We start from the raw sequence: 21,188 nt of genomic DNA, 5'->3' as shown, positions 1-21,188 counted from the left end.
GAAATGTTTTTTAGGGAAAAAAAGAAAAACGAAAAACTTCCAATACCTGGTAAGTGTGCACACCCTTTTATAATTGTGAATGTTGCAGTGTGCAGAATCAACCAATCACATTCAACGTCATGTTAAATGCTAATTAGTGTACACCTGCCATCAGTTAAAGCGACTGATTAACCCCAAATAAAGTCCAGCTGTTCCTATAGGATTTTTTTAACCAATAAATAAATAAAAAAACACAATAAAAATCCAATCTCCCAAAACCATGTGGAATAATGTGTTATGGTCTAGTGAGACCAAAATTAAACTTTTTGGCCATAATACAAAAAGATGTGTTTGGCACAGAAAAGCACAGCACATCAGCAAACAAACACCATCCCCACTGGGAAACATGGTGGTGGCAGCATTATACTTTGAGGCTGTTTTTCTTCAGCTGGAACTGGGGCTTTAATCAGGGTGGAGGGAATAATGAATAGCTCAAAAATACCAGTCTATTATGACACATAACTGACTTAAGATGAAGAGGAGTTTCACCTTTCAGCATGACAACGATCCAAAGCAAGTTCATGGTTTTGGAGTGGCCCAGCCAGAGTCTAGAACTAAATCCAATCAAATATCTGTGGGGTGACCTGAAGACGGCGGTGGACAGGAGATGCCCGGCCAATCTGACAAAGTTTGAATGGTTTTTCAAGGAGGAATGGCAAAATATCGCTAAGTCAGGATGTCCCAAGCCAATTGACTCTTACCTAAAAAGATTACAAAACATGTATGGGATCTAGTTGAAAGGCCATCATCAACAAGTGGACAAAATGGGGCACTGCAGTGACATTACCAAGAACAGGATGTCCCCTCAAAACTGACAAAGGGACAAGAAGAAATCTTATTAGTGACTCTGCCGAGAAGCATATGGCAACATTAATTAATAAACATTAAGCATGTGGCAACACATAACTGGTCACTCCCTGAATGTGACAACAATCTCTCGTATTCTTCACATGTCTGGGGCAGGGTGGATAGATGGAAAAATCAAAAAATAAAACATCCAAGCCCACACAAATCACCCCACACCATGTGGCAAAATGTGTTATGCTTCGATGAGACCAAGGTAGAACTTTATGGCAGAACATCATACCCACAGTGAAGCACGGTGGTGGAACCACCATGCTATTTAGCTGCTTCTCTTCAGTTGGGACTACTGCTCTAGTCAAGATAGAGGGAATCATGGTTAGCTTCAAATACCAATCTACTTTGTCAGAAACCCTGCAGGCCTCTTTTAGACAGCAGAAGTTGAAGAGAAATTTCACCTTCTAGCACGATAATGCCCCAAAACACAAATCCGAATCAACCTTGCAGTAAACAGACAGACAGACAGACAGACAGACAGACAGGCTTGCTATGATTGGAGTTTGAAATGCGAGGTATGAAGAGTAAGACAGAAAGTGCAGGAGCTTTATTTTGTCCTGTGCGTCTTCAGCACTACGTGGCAGATCGTGTCTGATAACTCCCTCTGAGCATAGCGTTTGATTGAGTAGCACTAGTGCCTGTAAAAGGTCAGTCTTTGTGTAATTACACACAGGCGTGCAAATGGCTGTGCTCTGTTAATCGCCGTGGCCTTTCGCGCAGTGAAAACAGTCCGAAACCCGAGTGCAGGTTCATCGCCGGGATCTGATTCCTCAGAGATGTAGCGCAACTCAGGATTATGTACCATAGTAACACCAGGCAGCACACGGGGCAGGCTTTACAGCCCATCTTCACACACTCTGCTTCAGTTCACCCACACATGCATACACACAAACACATGAGATGATCATCATATCAGTAACCAGAACCACAGGCTCATTTGGAAGCCTTAGAACCACTCTTGCTTAGTTTTGGGGTAAACATGCTAAAGATTTGCTGTAGAATAGAATTCGACTGGGCGTTTGTGGCTGTCTGCGCATTGATCAAAATCTCTGTGCATTTAAATGATATGAAATTCTTTTTGTTGCAGCTGTTATTTTCCCATAATGCAATGATACCGTAGGACCGTTGTTTTATGAATCCACAAAACAAGAATTAGACTGGTAAGTTTGTAATGCTTCACATGTTACAAGTGTAATACTTGTATTACAAATCCTAATTTACAGATTTGTGCGTTTATATGTTCTTGCTGTGACTCCAAATTGTGACTAGGCATTAAAGATGGAACCTTATATATCTATATTTATAATTAAAGCTTGAAATAAAGTAGAATTTTCTAGCTGATTCAGCTTTATATAAAAAAACAACAACAACAGATCACAGTTAAAAGATAGAGAGAGAGTATTAGTCACATGATTACGTTTTTTTTATTGACATGCATGATAGCCTGATATATCGCAGTGACTGACATGTTATACCATTTCATTTCAGCCCAACTTTGGAGCTCTATTTCCATCTGAAAATGACAACTCGGGCACTGCTATGGAACTCATGATGTTTCAATTGATCATTTGAAAAGTCCGCAGGTCATAGTCTTTGTTTATTCAGTCGTTAAAATTTTTGGAGAACCGCACCGGACTGCGAGAGCCAGACTCCCGTGACCAACCTCGGTGTGTGCTCCTGGGTTTGCCCTCTGACCTCACTGTCACTGTAAACAAATGCTCGTGGATCAGTACTCAGCAGTAGCTACCATTACTAGTACTAGTTTAAAGCTGTTATAACACATATAGTCACATAGAGGCAAAATAATTTGTGCAGTGTGTGTACAGTCATCTATCTGGTCTACACACACTGGCATCGGTTATTGTTTCCTGTTTTGGACGCCATACTTTCCCCAAAAACTTGCTAGATTTGTCTCTAGGTGCTTTTTTTGAGGGAAAAAAAAGTCTGAAAAGTGGACCGGAGCTCTGTCTCGGTCAAAATTGTCACGATTCCCCCTTGAAGCAGCGTGCTCTAAGCGCGAATGCGCGAGCACCTGCTTTTCCGTTCTTGACCGTAATGACATCTGGACACGTGTGTTTTGTTTATGTTTCTGTCATGTCTCCTCCCTGTTCTGTCATTGGCTGGGATTTCAGTGGGTCTGTATTGCTCTCAGCTGCTAGCGGTTTAGACGCTGATCATGTCCGCATATATACCGCGCGCCTCCCAGCACACAAGGTGGAAGATTAATATCATAGAGTTAGTTTAGTTCGTATCGTAGTCATAGTCACGGTCCATGTTTAGAATTAGTTTAGTTCGTATCGTAGTCACAGTCACAGTCACAGTCATAGTCATAGTCACAGTCACAGTCACAGTCACGTTCCATGTTTAGAGTTAGTTCGCGCTGGATTATCCGCTTCCAGTTCCTCGTCATAGTTCGTTTCTCGTTTTGTTTATCGACCCTGTTTTCCATGACCACGACCTAGATTCCAGCCTTGCCCCGTGTATGCCTGTTTGCCAATCGCTTCACCTCTTGCATGTTTGTGGATTACGTTTTGGATCACGTTTTGGATTTGTCTGCCTGTCTCTCTGTCAAATAAACAACTGTTCATACTGCACTTGCATCCACCCTATCTCTGCTCCATCACGATTCGTGACAGAATCTTCCGCCCAAACATGGATGCAGCAGGAGAACGGAAGAGACGCAAAACCCGGAAGTCGACGCCAACCGTCCCCGCTATGGACTCAGTCCACTTCCCACAATGGACATTTATGGAGCTTCCTGATCCATTTGACGGATTTTTCGGTGCCCCAGAATATTTCCTGGTAGACTGTCAATTCTATTTCTCCAGCCTGTCAGACCCTAAGCCAGAGGAGAAGCACTGGCTCCGATTCATGTGGTCCCGGTTCTTTGGTCCGGCCCATCAATGGGTGCAGCTCAAACTGGATAAGCACTGTAGGAACCTGGACAGTGTAGAACAGTTTGTGGGGGAATTCATGATGCGATTCGGGAGTCCGGAGGCGAAGGATGAGCTAGAACAACTTCTCAGGGGGGTAAGTCTGGCAGGCGAACCTGCCCTGCTGGTTACCCACTACTACAGGCAAATTCATGCAGAGCTCAACTCTGAAATCCCAGTCAAGCCTCCAGTCCCTGAAATCCAAGTCAAGTCTCAAGTCCCTAAGGTCGAAGTCCCAGTCAGGTCTCAAGTCCCTAAGGTCCAAGTCCAAGTCAAGCCTCCAGTCTCTGAATTCCAAGTCAAGCTTCCAGGCTCTGAAGCCCAAGCCAAGCCTCCCGTCCCTGAGGTCCAAGCCAAGCCTCCCGTCCCTGAGGTCCAAGCCAAGCCTCCCGTCCCTGAGGTCCAAGCCAAGTCTCACATCCCTGAGCTCACGTCCAAGCCTGCTGATCCAGTTGACCAAGCTCTGCTAATATCTCAGCCTAATGACCAAGTTCTGCTCACGCCCCAGTCTGCCGACACGCCCAGCCAAGTTCCGCTCATGCCCCAGTCTGCCGACACGCCCAGCCAAGTTCCGCTCACGCCCCAGTCTGCCGACACGCCCAGCCAAGTTCCGCTCACGCCCCCGTCTGCCGACACGCCCAGCTAAGTTCCGCTCACGCCCCCGTCTGCCGACACGCCCAGCCAAGTTCCGCTCACGCCCCCGTCTGCCGACACGCCCAGCCAAGTTCCGCTCACGCCCCCGTCTGCCGACACACCAAGCCAAGTTCCGCTCACGCCCCAGTCTGCCGACACGCCCAGCCAAGTTCCGCTCACGCCCAAGCTTCACCTGGTGACCTCAGAGCCTCAGCCTCCCTGTTCAGCTGTGGACGTCGCTCAGCCTCCCTGTTCAGCTGAGGTCGTCGCTCAGCCTGCCTGTCCAGCTGAGGTCGTCGCTCAGCCCACCTGTCCAGCTGAGGTCGTCGCTCAGCCCGCCTGTCCAGCTGAGGTCGTCGCTCAGCCCGCCTGTCCAGCTGAGGTCGTCGCTCAGCCCGCCTGTCCAGCTGTGGACGTCGCTCAGCCCGCCTGTCCAGCTGAGGTCGTCGCTCAGCCCGCCTGTCCAGCTGAGGTCGTCGCTCAGCCAGCCTGTTCAGCTGAGGTCGTCGCTCAGCCTTCCTGCTCCATGGCAAACATCGTTCCCCCCTTCTGCTTCAAGGAGACCCACGCTCCTCTCCCTGGCCGCACGGAGACCCACGCTCCTCTCCCTGGCCGCACGGAGACCCACGCTCCTCTCCCTGGCCTTACAGGGGACTTCGCTCCGCCTTGTGCCCCATGCTCCCTGGGATAGGCTCCAAGTTTCCCCTGACCCTGAAAAGGATAAAGCGGTATAGAAGATGGATGGACGGAGGATGCATGGATAGAATGCAGGCAGGTCACACCGCTTCATGATATCTGCATAAAAAACACATTCTTACTAGTTTGTAGAAGAGCGAGTCCGTATTTACATCGTCCAGCGTTGTGCTACAGTCCCGTCCTCATATTTAGGTAGGTGGGGCCACATCATGGACGCCCATATGAAGTTCCAGCCCTCAGCTACAGTGAGGGAAAAAAGTATTTGATCCCCTGCTGATTTTGTACGTTTGCCCACTGACAAAGAAATGATCAGTCTATAATTTTAATGGTAGATTTATTTGAACAGTGAGAGACAGAATAACAACAAGAAAATCCAGAAAAACGCATGTCAAAAATGTTATAAATTGATTTGCATTTTAATGAGGGAAATAAGTATTTGACCCCCTCTCTATCAGAAAGATTTCTGGCTCCCAGGTGTCTTTTAAACAGGTAATGAGCTGAGATTAGGAGCACACTCTTAAAGGGAGTGCTCCTAATCTCAGCTTGTTACCTGTATAAAAGACACCTGTCCACAGAAGCAATCAATCAATCAGATTCCAAACTCTCCATCATGGCCAAGACCAAAGAGCTCTCCAAGGATGTCAGGGACAAGATTGTAGACCTACACAAGTCTGGAATGGGCTACAAAACCATTGCCAAGCAGCTTGGTGAGAAGGTGACAACAGTTGGTGCGATTATTCGCAAATGGAAGAAACACAAAAGAACTGTCAATCTCCCTCGGCCTGGGGCTCCATGCAAGATCTCACCTCGTGGAGTTGCAATGATCATGAGAACAGTGAGGAATCAGCCCAGAACTACACAGGAGGAACTTGTCAATGATCTCAAGGCAGCTGGGACCATAGTCACCAAGAAAACAATTGGTAACACACTACGCCGTGAAGGACTGAAATCCTGCAGCGCGTGCAAGGTCCCCCTGCTCAAGAAAGCACATATACATGCCCGTCTGAAGTCTGCCAATGAACATCTGAATGATTCAGAGGGCAACTGTGTGAAAGTGTTGTGGTCAGATGAGACCAAAATGGAGCTCTTTGGCATCAACTCAACTCGCCGTGTTTGGAGGAGGAGGAATGCTGCCTATGACCCCAAGAACACCATCCCCACCGTCAAACATGGAGGTGGAAACATTATGCTCTGGGTGTGTTTTTCTGCTAAGGGGATAGGACAACTTCACCGCATCAAAGAGATGATGGACGGGGCCAAATCTTGGGTGAGAACCTCCTTCCCTCAGCCAGGGCATTGAAAATGGGTTGTGGATGTGTATTCCAGCATGACAATGACCCAAAACACACGGCCAAGGCAACAAAGGCGTGGCTCAAGAAGAAGCACATTAAGGTCCTGGAGTGGCCTAGCCAGTCTCCAGACCTTAATCCCATAGAAAATCTGTGGAGGGAGCTGAAGGTTCGAGTTGCCAAACGTCAGCCTCGAAACCTTAATGACTTGGAGAAGAGCTGCAAAGAGGAGTGGGACAAAATCCCTCCTGAGATGTGTGCAAACCTGGTGGCCAACTACAAGAAACATCTGACCTCTGTGATTGCCAACAAGGGTTTTGCCACCAAGTACTAAGTCATGTTTTACAGAGCAGTCAAATACATATTTCCCTCATTAAAATGCAAATCAATTTATAACATTTTTGACATGCGTTTTTCTGGATTTTTTTTGTTGTTATTCTGTCTCTCACTGTTCAAATAAATCTACCATTAAAATTATAGAATGATCATTTCTTTGTCAGTGGGCAAACGTACAAAATCAGCAGGGGATCAAATGCTTTTTTCCCTCATTGTAGGCAGTGTATTATTCCTGTTTAGCGATGACAATAAGTCAGACAGTGTCCTTAAACCACATCAGATATTTTGGAAATTCTATCACTTACTCCACTGTGAAAAAAAAAAAACACATAAAAGAAAACTATACTATACTATTTTTTTTTATATAAAACAAACAAACAAACATCACACACCAAACATGCTATGCTAATTGATTTAAATTTTTGTTATCAATTTTTTATTTTTTTTTTACCAGATTTTTCCTTTAGCACTCAATTTGGACATCCCTTTCAGAGATGTATAAAGACGCTGAGGCATTGAGGGTCCTCAGAATCCAATAAAATCGTTTCTATATGAAATGATCGTAAATGTTGCGACGCCTATTCAGCCACTGTTTGAACTGTGACCCTGTGGGACACCACAGAGCCTACGATGTCAGGAGGGTGGATCATGAGAGGGCAGCTTGTTAGTAGGTTGATGGTAGGAACTTTGGGTAGGGATTAAGTAGGAGTGTGTGCGGGAGCTTGTGTGCGTGTGTGTGTGTGTGTGTGTGTGTGTGTGTTTTGTGTGTGTTTGAGATTCCATCAATTCCAAACACTCCAGGAGGAAAGACCTTCCTGCTAATAATGAGCTACTAATATACACTTAGAGAGATAGAGAGAGAGAGAGAGAGAGAGAGAGAGAGAGAGAGAAATGGGAAAAGAATGTGATATTTGTCTTGATAAAAAGATTTGACATAAAAACTGTTATAACAGAGTGAGAGCATGTATATGTGAGCATGTGTACTGTTTGTGTGTGTGTGTGTGTGTGTGTGTGTGTGTGTATACAAGCCCAAAGGGTGTCTTTATTCATGACTTCCCCACGAATCCTGGCAGAGGTTCAAGCGCCGTGAACAACAGCGGCAGTCGTGACCTTTCCACTCCAAGTGGGGTGAACTTGCACCGTGTCTGAACACAAAAGCTCCATTCAGCGGGAAGGATGATCATTATGGAGCGCGCACACACACACACACACACACACACACACACACACACTGACAGATGTGAGCTCCTCTACACTGGAGAAGCACAGAGCTTTTAAATCAATACCCATGGGGATTACGTTTACGCTACCACTCATTCATTCCCTCTTTCTCACCCTCACTCTGTCTCTCTCTCACACTTCCTCCCTCTGTCTTAGGAGATTTCCATCTCTGAATTCCCACTCAGTTTCTGTTTACCAGTAAGTGATATGCTTAAGATGAAGCAGGGAAGGATGTAGTAAAGAAGAAATGATGTAGAAGACGCTGAAGAGAGAGAAGATGAGGAGGAATGTTAAGGGTAATGATTAGAATGGGGAAATAAATGTGAAGAACTTAAAGAAAAAGGAGCAGAAAGAGAGAATGAAAAGGGTGGAAGAAGAGGGACATTTATGCGTCATTTGTTCTCAAGTTTAGTGGCCACTTGACGTATCATTTTATGGGTTTCATGTGGAATTTTTAAAAATTTGTAGACATGTATCGCCTATGTGAACTGTTTGCTAGCAGGCAATTGATCCACAATCCCTCAACTGACTCAGTATATACAGCTCACTATATATTGCACTTGGGGTCTTGGTGACTTAGTGGTTCACACGTTTGCCTCAATCCTAAGGGGTTGTGGGCTCGATTTGTAGCTCCGCCCTGTGTGCGTGGAGCTTGAATGTTCTCCCCGTGCTTCGAGGGTTTCCTCCATAGTCCAAAGACATGTGTTGTTGGCTAACTGGCATTTCTAAATTGTCTGTAGTGTGTGGTGTGTATGGGTGTGCGATTGTGCCCTGCGATGGGTTAGCACCCTGTCCAGGGTGTCCCTTGTGCCCTGAGTCCCCTGGGATAGGCTCTAGGCTCCCCTGCAACCCTGTGTAGGATAAGTGGTACAGAAAGTGCGTGGATGGCTGGATGTGTTATGAGATGCAATCATTTAAAACTCTTTTTGTCCCTGCATTCTTTATTGTTTTTACACACCCTGGTTCAGAACTGCACTCCCGCTCGACGTGCTGCTCCTCGTGATGAAATAAACTTCCCTTTCCAATCCGATCAGCATTGTGTCTCCGTTCCTTCAGACGCTATCTAGAACTGTTGTTTTTCTCTCCACTTACTTGTGCTGTGATGGTCTTTTGGATAAGCTCTTGCTTTCTAGAACTTGATAATGCATTCAGGTTCGAATTCATGGCTCGTTTTGTTATCCACTAGACCACTCCTCTCCTCTTTTACACTTCAGCATTGTGCATTACGTACAGACCGTTGCTCTCGTCATGTGTGGTTGTTGCTGTGATCGTTTTTTTTTTTTTTTTCCCCGTAAAGTTCCAATAAGTTAAAAAATGGCCGTGCTACTTTGATTTAAGATTGTACTTTATTGTTGTTATTAAATCCTAATATAACTGATGAGACTTTGCACCAAACATTACTGGGGTCAGTTGTTTGGGTTTGCTGCATTACCGAGTCATAACTAATTTGAATAATTCAAGGAAAAAACAATTAAAAGGTTGTTTGTTACTGCTGCTGGAATCACAGCTGTGTATTAAATTTGCATGGGAAATAACTAGTAACCTGTTTTATCACTAGTATCATTATTATTATTATTATTATTATTATTATTATTATTATTATTGGCGGTTTGAACACAGGATCAGACTGGATGCTGAGTTCTCTCTCTCTCTCTCTCTCTCTCTCTCTCTCTCTCTCTCTCTCTCTCTTCTCTTGTTGCAGGTTTTAAGCGCCGTCCCAAGTCACTGAAGGTGTTTGTGAACCCGATAAGCCACAAGAAGGATGCGTACCAAATCTACCAGGACCGGGTAGCTCCACTGTTCAAGCTCGCTGATATACAGACTGATGTCACTGGTATGACACACACATACACACAACTCTATCACTGAAGCACATTATCAGAAAGTAACACAAAGTAAAGTTTATTACACCATGGCTATTTATACAGTTTTTCTGCCTCATAATTGAATAATATAAAAATACCAAACTTTTTCTATGTTAGGTAACTTTCTAGTCTTCCATCACTTAAACAGGTTTCTGTTATATTATTGTTGCTATGGTTACATATGGTTACATTCTCTCGCTCTATTCTTGTCTCTTTTTATTAAAGCATTCACTGCAGGCTGTAAATTATTATAGCCACGTTATTCATTTTTATCTTGGTGTAATGGTGAAGTGAAGTAAAGCGTATATATACGGTACGCCTAGCCTAAATCGTTATTTCTCATTTTCACGGTCATATTATATCAGGAATGTTTACGTAAAAATATGGTTAGATCTACATTACAATGTAATAACAGACTGCCAGCCAATCAAAAATAGTATTTTCCATGGCCAAGGCATAAACATAAGTAATGGTAATGTGTAGATCAGCTCTTTCCCCATATATGTATATTTCACATAGAAATGATCATAACAGTAACAAGTAATATTATAATTTGTGTTTTATATGCTGTTAAATAGAGTTTATTGAGGTGACTAAACATAAAGCAGCACGTTTCAGTCCGGCACATATGGACCTCGGTGTCCTGTGGTTACAGGATGACATCATTATGTTTAGGGGATTGTGCCCCCTTAGGGTATTACTGGTGACTGAGGTACACTAATGTCTGCCCTCAGGCCAGTGTTCTACTACATTGTTCACCCTTCAGTGTACACACACACACACACACACACACACACACACACACACACACACACACACACAGAGACAGTATGTCCTGTTCCATTAGCAATGTTTCAGGGCAAATCATTATATTAGGTGTAAGAATGCCACAGCTGAATTTTGATTCATAAACTGAGGTTGTGTCTTAATAAATAAATAAATAAGTGCCTCATTAAAAGATCAACTAAAAGATGAGGAGGGTACTTTGGAGAAGAAGACAGATTAGGAAGTGAATTTCCTGAGAAGACATTAAGACCTGCATTAGAGAGAGGAAGGTGATTAACATTATACTTTAACCTTTTCATACTGTAGATATATGGCAGAAAATATGTCACTTCATTGCAGTTTGTTGTTACTTTTGTGTTCATTAGCCCAACACTGACTAGAACAGCGACTCGTTAAGTGTGAACCTGAAAACACGAAGTCAAACAAACTGGAGAGATGGGCAATTCAGTGCAATAAAGGAACATGCATCAAGCCAAATGCTTACAGTTTTATCTCTTCACCTAATCTAATTTACACCATGTTTAGTGCCCAATGTTTGCTTCTTTCATTTTCTAATAATGTACTTTTTACTAATAAGTAATGTACATCATGCCACGTTACTAGAAACCTTTGGTAAATTCCTTGCCAAATCTTCATACACTTTCTGTAAATGACATGGCTTGAAGTTTGATTCTTCAGTTTTGCCATAAAGACTCGATGGTAAAGTAGTCAACAGGTAGACAACAAACAACCAAGGTTAAAAGAACTGATTTGGACAAACTGACTCAATCAAACTTAACATTAACCAACTGAACAGAGCCTAAATGAATGCAAGCTAACGTAATCCTAGGCAACGCAGCCGAACCACACCTTACCTAATTGAACTGATCCTAACTTCACCTTAGTCAACTCTGCCAAAATCTAAACAAACCAAACCTAAATTAACCCAGCGCAAGCCAGTTCAACCAAACTAATCCTGGCCTAACTGACCAGAACTGAAACAAACCTAACCCAAGTCACCTCCGCTAAACCTAACCTAACCTAACCTAATCCAAGCCAATACAACCTAACCTAACCTTATCTTACCTAATTACAAAGAACAGAACCAAACATAACTGGACCTAACCCAGGTGAATTGAACCCAACCGAAACTTACCTAACCAAATAGAACTGAGTAGAACCTAACCAGACCTAACGCAAGTGAACTCAACAAAACCTCACCGTACCTAACCGATCTGAACAGAAGTGAAACAAACCTAAGCCTATTCTCACACCCATAATAACAGAGAAGTGTGTGTCCTCTGTTAGTAACCTGACCCAGAGGGCGGAGCTAAACCCATCTGTTCAAATCCAGTGCAGGACTGTCCACTCTTCCCATTCATCTCCGCTATACACGCATACCGTCTCATACACACTCACACACACACATACAGAGTTATATTAATCATATTAAATGAAATACACACACACACACACATATGGAAAGACACACCCACCCACACTCTGTTGCAATGCTTTCCTCCTCCGCAGGGCTTGGGAATCAGCTGTGTTTCATTGTGGGACTGATCTGTTATACTTGGCAGCCCAGGCTCACATTGTGTGTGTGTGTGTGTGTGTGTGTGTGTGTGTGTGTGTGTGTGTGTGTGTGTGTGTGTGTGTGTGTGTGTGAGAGAGAGAGAGAGAGAGAGAGAGAGAGAGAGAGACAGATACGGGATTTCAAAGAATCTGACTACTCAAAAACCACTGTCTGGGAATGGCAAAAACGTTGGGGCTATACCGTCTCGAATCGAATGGACAGATACAGTAAAATATTATCAATTGTGCAAAATATGTTGAAAAATGTGGCCATTTTCATCGCACCCTGTGCATGCCCTAGCTAGCCAGCTAATTTATTGGTGATGTGTTCATTAGCAATTAACTTCAATTACCTAATGACTTAAACAAACGAGCTAACTGTGAAACAATGTAGCTGTTTACTGCTTACTTTAATCCAAAATATACCCTTAATGGACTGTTGGGTTTCGCTGTTTATCGTGCGTTTCTGTACCTAAACAGTGTTCGAAATGGCAAGCGTGACACCATTATTTGTTACTGTAAATGATGAGAGTTGTTGTGAGACAAAATACTCTATATACTGAGTATACACCAATCAGCCATAACATTAAAACCACTGACAAGTGAAGTGAATAGCATTGATTATCTCGTTACAGTGGCACATGTCAATCGGTGGGATATATTCATTAGGCAGCAAGTGAACAATGAGTTCTCAAAGTTGATGTGTTATAAGCAGGAAAAATGGGCAAGTGTAAGGATCTGAGCGACAAGGGTCAGATTGTGATGGTTAGACGACTGGGTCAGAGCATCTCCAAAACAGCAGGTCTTGTGGGGTGTTCCCGGTATGCGGTGGTTAGTACCTACCAAAAGTGTTCCAACGAAGGACAACCAGTAGTTATGGAGGCCCCACTTTGCGACATACAGGGCTTGCTGCTAACATCTCTGTACCAGATACCACAGCACACCTTCAGAGGTCTTGTGGAGTCCATGCCTCAACAGGCTCAGAGCTGTTTTGCTGGCACAAGGGGGATGTACATGATATTAAGCAGGGGGTTTTAATGTTATGGCTGATCGGTGTATATAGTGAATAACGAGCAACAAATCGAAAACATCACATCGCCCTCTTTTGCTTAATAAAGCAATTTAAATGCATACTAAATTTTGTAAGTATTTAATATGCGCTTTAGTTTTAAAGGACTTTGACAGCCGTTTGCAGACACCAGATTTCAACCCAACTTAATACCTATGGGAGATATCGAACCTAGAACCGGCATCATCAAAGCACCGACCGAGGAAATACCTTTTGGATGAGTGATGTTCAGGACAGTTCTGCAGACGTGTAGAATCAATGCCAAGGTGCAATGAAGCTTGTGGTGGCTAACCTCCGTATTAACGCACTCATTATATGATGGTTTTCCTTTTAATTTGTCACTCGTCTTTATGTAAAAATGAGAGGGTTTTATCCTGTTTTATTAAGTCATGTGTCCATTTGTTTACATAGAAGGGTTTTCTTCTCATTATCCCAATCACCATGATGTATTGGTACTTTCTGACTTTTACTCATCTAATTATTTGGATGACTACTTTCACTTGCATCATTATTCTTTTAATAATATATAATGATATGTACACACTTTTATAGGAACTATTCAACTGTCTCTGACAAGGTCAACACTGTCATGTACTCCAATCATTATGAGAATGTTTAGTCATCAGAAACAGATAACTCTCTCTCTCTCTCTCTCTCTCTCTCTCTCTCTCTCTCTCTCTCTCTCTCTCTCTCTGTCTCTGTCTGTCTGTCTCTCTCTCTCTGTCTCTCTCTGTCTCTCTCTCCCTCTCTCTCTCACACACACACACACACACACACACACACACACACACATACACGCACACACACACACACACACACACACACACACACACACACACACACACACAAACAGCAGGCAGTCTTTCCTACAGAGCAGACCGGGCTCTAATGGATATGGCTTTGTGATCGCAGAAGTCATTGGAGCAGTAATTCGGCTTGGTGATGGTTTGGCTCCAGAGGGGGCAGCGACTGTAGCACAATCTCCCACCATTAAAAGACACTTTGGCATAATCGAAATTAAAGATCTCATTCTGCAGGGCATTGCCTTGCGCAATTGCGATGGAATTAGCCTCAAACGTTATTGAGAAAAATGTGCAAGAGGAAGTCTAAGATGGCAGGAGCTCATACTTCTGTTTAACGTTCATCTGTTATGTCTCGGCAAGGCACGTTTCCATGCTGCATGTGCTCATTTTGAAGTATGACATTAATGTGTACTTTCAAGTACTAAAGTACAATACTAAAAAGACTTATTCTATATTTGGTAAACCTGTTAGCGTTCTAACAAAGCGTTTAATCAAAATTTCAATCAAAATGGTTAATTAGACTTTCAGAACAATGACTGATAAGCCTCTGTGTAGTCATTATTCATGAAGTCAGTCTACCTGAGCTGCAGTTCTGTTTGACCAAGTCCAGCAGGAGACAGACAAACGCTTTAGGGGTCATTTGTCCTTTGTTATGATTCGCAGTTACTCCCCCTGTAGGTCACTTTGGAACACTGCATGCATGTTGCCATGAAAATGCAGGCAAAAATTTGCCAGTTTGAAGGATATCTATGCTGAAGCTTCATAAGCTTATAAGCACTGCATGAATGTACAATAAAGCAATGTTGGAGTATTTTTATAACGCTTATGTCAAAATCTGTGAAATAACAAAGGAAGTACATTGCGTTGTCTTTTCATGAATGTGAGAAGAATCCCGGTTAACCTTGTGTGGCTACAGGATGATTTTTTTTTTTTTTTCCATCATTGTGAAAGTCTTTACTCTCAGGAAGTATCTTCAGGAAGTATTAAGGAATCTTCAAGCGGTTATGTTATGTTTCGGGAGGTGTGTTGCCTGAATCTGCTTTTTTATATTCAGAGCATGAGCTTGAACTCTCTTCAGCCGAGTCCTGGTGGTCTGTTTCCATTAAAACAATTTTGAGGCCCCGTCCCAGTATTTCACTCATTTACGAAGCTGATATGCCAGCCGGCCAGCCAGGTAAATTATTCAAATGCCATCAAATTTAAGTGGTAATTCAAGTTATATTTATAACACTGAACAAAGTAATAAGTTGCAAGATAAAGATACAAAAATAAAATCACAGTAACAGTATTAAATGATAAATGAGATTTGATCTCTTTTCTCCCTTTCATATAGTCACTAAACTGTTATGAGTGATGAGATAAGCTTTTTATTATATACAAAGGTTTGCTTACAAACTGCCAACAATACAGTAGTGTTGCATTTCAAACACTGTAAATAATGAGAGGAAATTATATATCATTATTAATAATATACTTATTAGTACTACATGTATAATACATTTATTTCTATTTTTATATAAAATTTTGTTTATATAAAAAACTATTAGAAATATTTAACACTGACAAAGAGAATTTTTTATTTTTAATTCTACAATTTGTAAGATTAAGTACAAAATCACATCACATGCATCCAGTCAGTTTGTAATTATTTAAAAACAAAACAATTAAACCATTGTAATAACAAATTATACAAAAAGATATCATGATATCCACTATATCATTTATAAAACTTATGTCAGAATTATGTCACTATATAAACTATGTCAGAACAGCTTATTGTGACATAATTTATCATGATATCGATAATACAGCATCATATTTTTCAGCCTTATGCTATGATTATTAATGTGTTATAAAAACCCTATGTAGGAATCCTTCAAATAAAGTTTAACCAAATTGGCTTCATTCTTCTAGAAAGGCTTTACATTAGATTTTGGAGCGTGGCTGTGGGGATTTGTGTTCATTCAGCCACAAGAGCGTTAGTTAGATCAGGTACTGATATTGCTGAGGAGGTCTGGGGTCCAAGGTATGCAGTGGGGTTGAGGTCAGGGCTCCTTGCAGGGTACTCGAGTTCTTCCAGACCAACCTTGGCAAACTATGTCTTCATGGAGCTCACTTTGTGCACAGGGGCGTTGTCATGCTGGAGCAGGTTTGGACTTTTTATTTCCAGTGAAGGGAAATTGTAATTCTACAGCGTACAAAGACATTCTATACAATTGTGTGCTTCCAATTTTGTGGCAAAAGTTTGGGGAAGAACCACATATGGGTGTGCTAGTCAGGTGTCCACATACTTCTGGCCACATTGTGTATGTATTAATAGGGTATGTATACACTAAACCAAAATAAATAAGGAAGTTAGCAAGTGGAATAAATTGGAAAGAATGATTATATCAGTACCATATGTATGTATGTTTATACAATAGCCACAGGAAATATTTTTCTGCGTTAGCCCTAAACCACAAGCTGTGAATTTTTTTTTAAGTTCTATGTCATTACTTTGACTTAATGATTCATTATTTCAAGATATTATCTTGTTATTTTAACATATTAACTCATTATTAAGACATAGTATCTCATTATTGCGGCTCGCTAATGTGTTATTACAACTCATTATTATGACCTGGAAACTTGTTTTGACTTACTAACTAATTTTTCAACTTAGTAGCATGCTATTTTTACTGAGTAACTAGTTATTTCAAATTAGATACTCGTTATTGCAACCTGCTTATTTTGAATTAGCAACACATAGAGTGCTAATTGAGTTAGCAACTGAAATAACGAGTTAGTCGAAATAAGATCATGTCTTGAAGTAATGTGTTTCTGCATCAAAATAATAATTTACAATAGGAAAATAAGTTACTACGTCATACTAAGGTAATAAGTTAGTAAGTGTAGTGGTAAGTAGAGTTAGTAGGTCATAAAGAGTTACAAAGTTTAAATAATAAGATAATATATATTGTAATAATGAGTTAGTAAATTAAAATAGAGTTAGAAAGTCAAAATAGCAAAAATTCGTATTTTAAAATAATGTTGCTAAGTATAAAAAAAAATTGTTACTAAGTCAGAATGAGTCACCAAGTCAAAATGGCAAAATTTTAACTGGCCCCTTAAACTTAAAATCTGTTTGTACCACCTTCAGCAGCAATAACTGCAACCAAATGCTTCTGATAACTGGAGATCAGTATTTCACTTACTTCTAGGAGTAGGATTTACTCCCATGCTTTGGATCAATAATTGTCTTGCTGCATAATCCAGTTGCACTTGAGTTTCAACTTACAGACAGAAGACTGGACATTCTCCTTTAGGATTTTCTGATAGAGAGCAGAATTCATGTTTCCCTCAATTATTATAAGTTGCCCAGACCCTGAAGCAGCAAAACATCCCCACACTGTCACACTTCCACCACCATGCTTGACTATAGGCATGATGTTCTTTTTGTGGAATTCTGTGTTTGGTTTACGCCGGATGTTACGGGACCCCTGTCTTCTAAACAGTTCCACTTTCAATTCATCAGTCCACAGAACATTCTCCCAAAAGGTTTGAGGATCATCAAGGTGTTTTGGCCAAATTCAGATGAGCCTAAATATTCTTCGGGGTTAGCAGTGGTTTTCACCTCACCACTGTTCCGTGGATTTTTGTCCAATGTCTTTCTGATTGTGGAGACATGAACAGTGACCTTTATTGATGCAAGAGAGGCCTTTGATGTTCTCCTTGGCTCTTTTGTGACTTCCTGGATGAGCAGTTTGCTGTGCTCTTGGAGGAATTTTTGAAGGTCGGCCACTTCTGGGAAGGTTCACTGCTGTGCCGAGTTTTTCCATTTGGAGATAACGGCTCTCACTGTGGTCCTTTGGAGTCCCAGAGCCTTTAAATAGCTTTGTAACCCTTTCCAGACTGATGTATTTCAATCACCTTCTTCCTCATCATTTATGGAATTTCTTTCAGCTTTGCCATAGTGTGGCACCAAGTAAGACCTTTTATCCAACTTCATGCTGTTGAAAAAGTTCTATTTAAGTGTTGATTTGATTGAACAAGGTTTGCAGTAATCAGGCCTGGTTGCGTCTAGTCCAGCTGAACCCCATTATGAGTGCAGTTTCATAGATTTGGGGAATTAGTAATTACCGGGGAAAATACATTTTCACACAGGCCCAGTTGGTATTGGATAACTTTTTTGCTTCAATAAATAACTATCATTTAAAAACTGTATTTCGTGTTTACTCAGGTTGCCTTTGTTTTATCTTAGATTTTTTTTTATTTTCTGAAACAATTTGTACGAGATATACACAAAAACAGAAGAAATCAGGATGGGGCAAATACTTTTTCACAGCACTGTAGTAAAAGGAGCTTTGTAACATATATTAACTATAATAACATGTAACATATTAACGTCATATAAGGCTGGTGAAAAGGCATGCTATAAGCAAGATAACATCTGCTAAAGAGTACAAAAGTCTTAAAACAAGACACTCAGTTTTGTTTTGTGCTGTTTCATTATTTTCTGGTATTGGGACGTTTGTTAGATGTTATTTCTTACTTACCTAATCTGTAGATCAGATCCCCAATGATGGTAGCAAGGAAAAAATACGGAAATCTACAGAAATATCAAGGACTGAAACAGGAAGTAGAATGTGGATCGTTAAAACCAGTGTAATCCTGATTGTAACTGGAGCATTTGAGGTTGTAGCCCAAAAGAGGTATAGCTGGATAGAGACATACAATACAATATGTACAGTGATTATATCAGTGTTATTGTAGATCTTTCTGTGTGTGTACACGTTGCTGCGGCCAGAGAGATCTACACATGGCAGGATTACTCTCCACATTCTCGCCCAAAACCCATCCATCTGTGAATGGCAGATCTGTGGGATGATGAGTTTCATGACACGTGGCAACAGCTGCTATTTAGTCCATGACAGAGGTGCCCCAGAAAAATGCAAAATAACATTAAATGGGGCAAGACTAGAGAGAGCGGAGAGCATGAGGTGTCATCTGCAGTGGTAGTGGTGTCTTCTTGTTGTCCCAGCCTTCGTTGGTGTTTTCCTGGCCATCTGAAACGACACTCAAACTCCCCCGTGTTATAATTACAGTTATCCATTCTATATATAAACAGTTAAAACTCTTTCGAGAATGCATCTCATGTCTCAGATGGATACGATCGTTCATGCAATTATCAAATCAGCCAAGGATGTGACAGCAGTGCATTGCATAAAATCATGCATATGCAGGTCAAGAACTTCAGTCACTGTTCATCAGAATGTGGAAAAAATGTGATCTTAGGGACTTTTGACTATGGCATGGTTGTTGCTGCCAGATGGGCTGGTTTGAGTATTTCAGAAACTGCCGATCTCCTGGGATTTTCACACACAGCAGCTGTAAACAGTTGACACCAGATTGTGCGAAAAACGGAAAACATCCAGTTCTCTGGCCGGAAGTACCTTGCTGATGAGAGATGTCAGAGGAAAATGGTCAGACTGACAGGTTCTAACTGACAGGACTGCTTCCGTAAATCAAATAACCACTCTTTACATCCGTGCTGAGCAGAAAAGCATCTCAGAACGCACAACTTTGAGCCAGATGGGCTACAACAGCAGAAGACCACATATGGTTTCACTCCTGTAGTCATCTGAGGCTTATATATCATACCATACCACAAACACTATAGTTTCTCTACCCTCCTGGGCCACTGCCATGATCCATTGACCTGATTTTGTGTTCCAGTGATGTTTATGCAGAAATATGTTTGGGTGGGCAGCGTCTGAGCTGACCTCGTTTTCACACTGCCCGAACACAAGAAGGCTGTTCGTTTTGTACCACATCTCTTTCTCTTGATTAAAAATGCAAACAGCATGCGGATATAAATTCTGCTTTACAGCCAGGACCATATGCTCGGCTTGAGCTGCATGCCAAAGCTTGGATGAGGCTACTAAAGGCCATTTTCAATGCTCCGCCTTATTTATTCATTTATTTACTTATTTATTTCCTTGTTAACTCTTCCTCTTCCCCCCACAGTCACTGAGCATAAAGGCCACGCTCTCTCCATCCTGAAGGAGTGCAGCCTGGATGAGTATGATGGGTATGTGGTTTCCCAGTCTTCTCTTCTCTTCTCTATGTATCTTTAGTGCTTTCTTTTCTTTGTCTCTCTCTCTTTCTTTCTCTCTCTCTCTCTATCTCTCTCTCTCTCTCGTGTGCTTTCTCTCTCTCAAATAACTAACCTGGGAGAACTCTGGGTTTAAAAAATGGACTTAAGACTATGCTATGTCACCTTTCTCTATTTATCTCCCTCTCTTCCTTTCTATCTTAATATCTCTCTCTCTCTCTCTCCCACTCCCTCTCTCTCTCTCTCTCTCTCTCTCTCTCTCTCTCTCTCTCTCTCTCTCTCTCTGGTAATATCAGCATCATGTGTGAACCAGATGATGGAGATAATATTGCACTAGCCTGCCTCTCCGGAGGCAACATTTAGAAATTAGCCCTCATAAATAAAGTGGGGTTAAAGAAAGAGACAAAGAGAGAGGGTCATCCAGAGTGGTAAGACTCTGATCAGAGCCGTGGGATGCAGAACGCTCTCTCTCTTTCTCTGCCTGTCCTTCTGTCTGTCTCTCTCTCTCTCTCTCTCTCTCTCTCTCTCTCTCTCGCGCTCCATTAGGGTGGGCCACTATGGGGCCGCTCAGGCAGGTGGATCTTTAATTACCTGCACTAGAATGAGTGATGGAACACAGTGTGTCTGGATAACACAGCCTCACACACACAAAAACACACACCGCACTCCTACTTCCTCTAAACTAGTGCATTGGCATGCATTTCCCCAACAGGACTAATAAAGGACCTGTCTGTCGGCCTGTCTGTCTGTAACCCCTATATATGATCATCCATTAGAGTCCCATCACCTGGCCTCGGGGTTGTGTGTGTGGTTAAGGGTGGGGGGAGTGTTAAGTCTGGCGCCATGATTTTTGATTAAAATCGCAGCATGCAGTATGACTGTGAGACAAAAGGGACAAGGACAAGCTGGGTGTACTTTAATGGATGTACAGAAATAACTTAAATAGAGGAATATTTGATCACTTCATGAGGCCGTTGAAGAGTATTGGGATATATGCATTTTTTTTTGCACT

General features: G+C 41.9%; 1 protein-coding gene across 1 annotated transcript in view; it reads left to right on the top strand.

Moving 5' to 3' along the window:
• Positions 1-21,188, top strand: part of cerkl (ceramide kinase-like) — a 101,304-nt gene that overhangs the window by 40,384 nt on the left and 39,732 nt on the right. Inside the window, exons 3-4 of the mRNA XM_053680804.1 lie at positions 9,708-9,839; positions 20,089-20,152. Coding sequence (XP_053536779.1) covers positions 9,708-9,839; positions 20,089-20,152 — 196 coding nt within the window. The remainder of the gene's footprint in view (positions 1-9,707; positions 9,840-20,088; positions 20,153-21,188) is intronic.

The sequence above is a fragment of the Ictalurus punctatus genome, chromosome 6 (genome assembly GCF_001660625.3).
Source record: "Ictalurus punctatus breed USDA103 chromosome 6, Coco_2.0, whole genome shotgun sequence".
NCBI lineage: Eukaryota > Metazoa > Chordata > Actinopteri > Siluriformes > Ictaluridae > Ictalurus > Ictalurus punctatus.
Note: the sequence above shows the minus strand (reverse complement) of the source record. Positions and strands in the feature narration are given on the sequence as shown.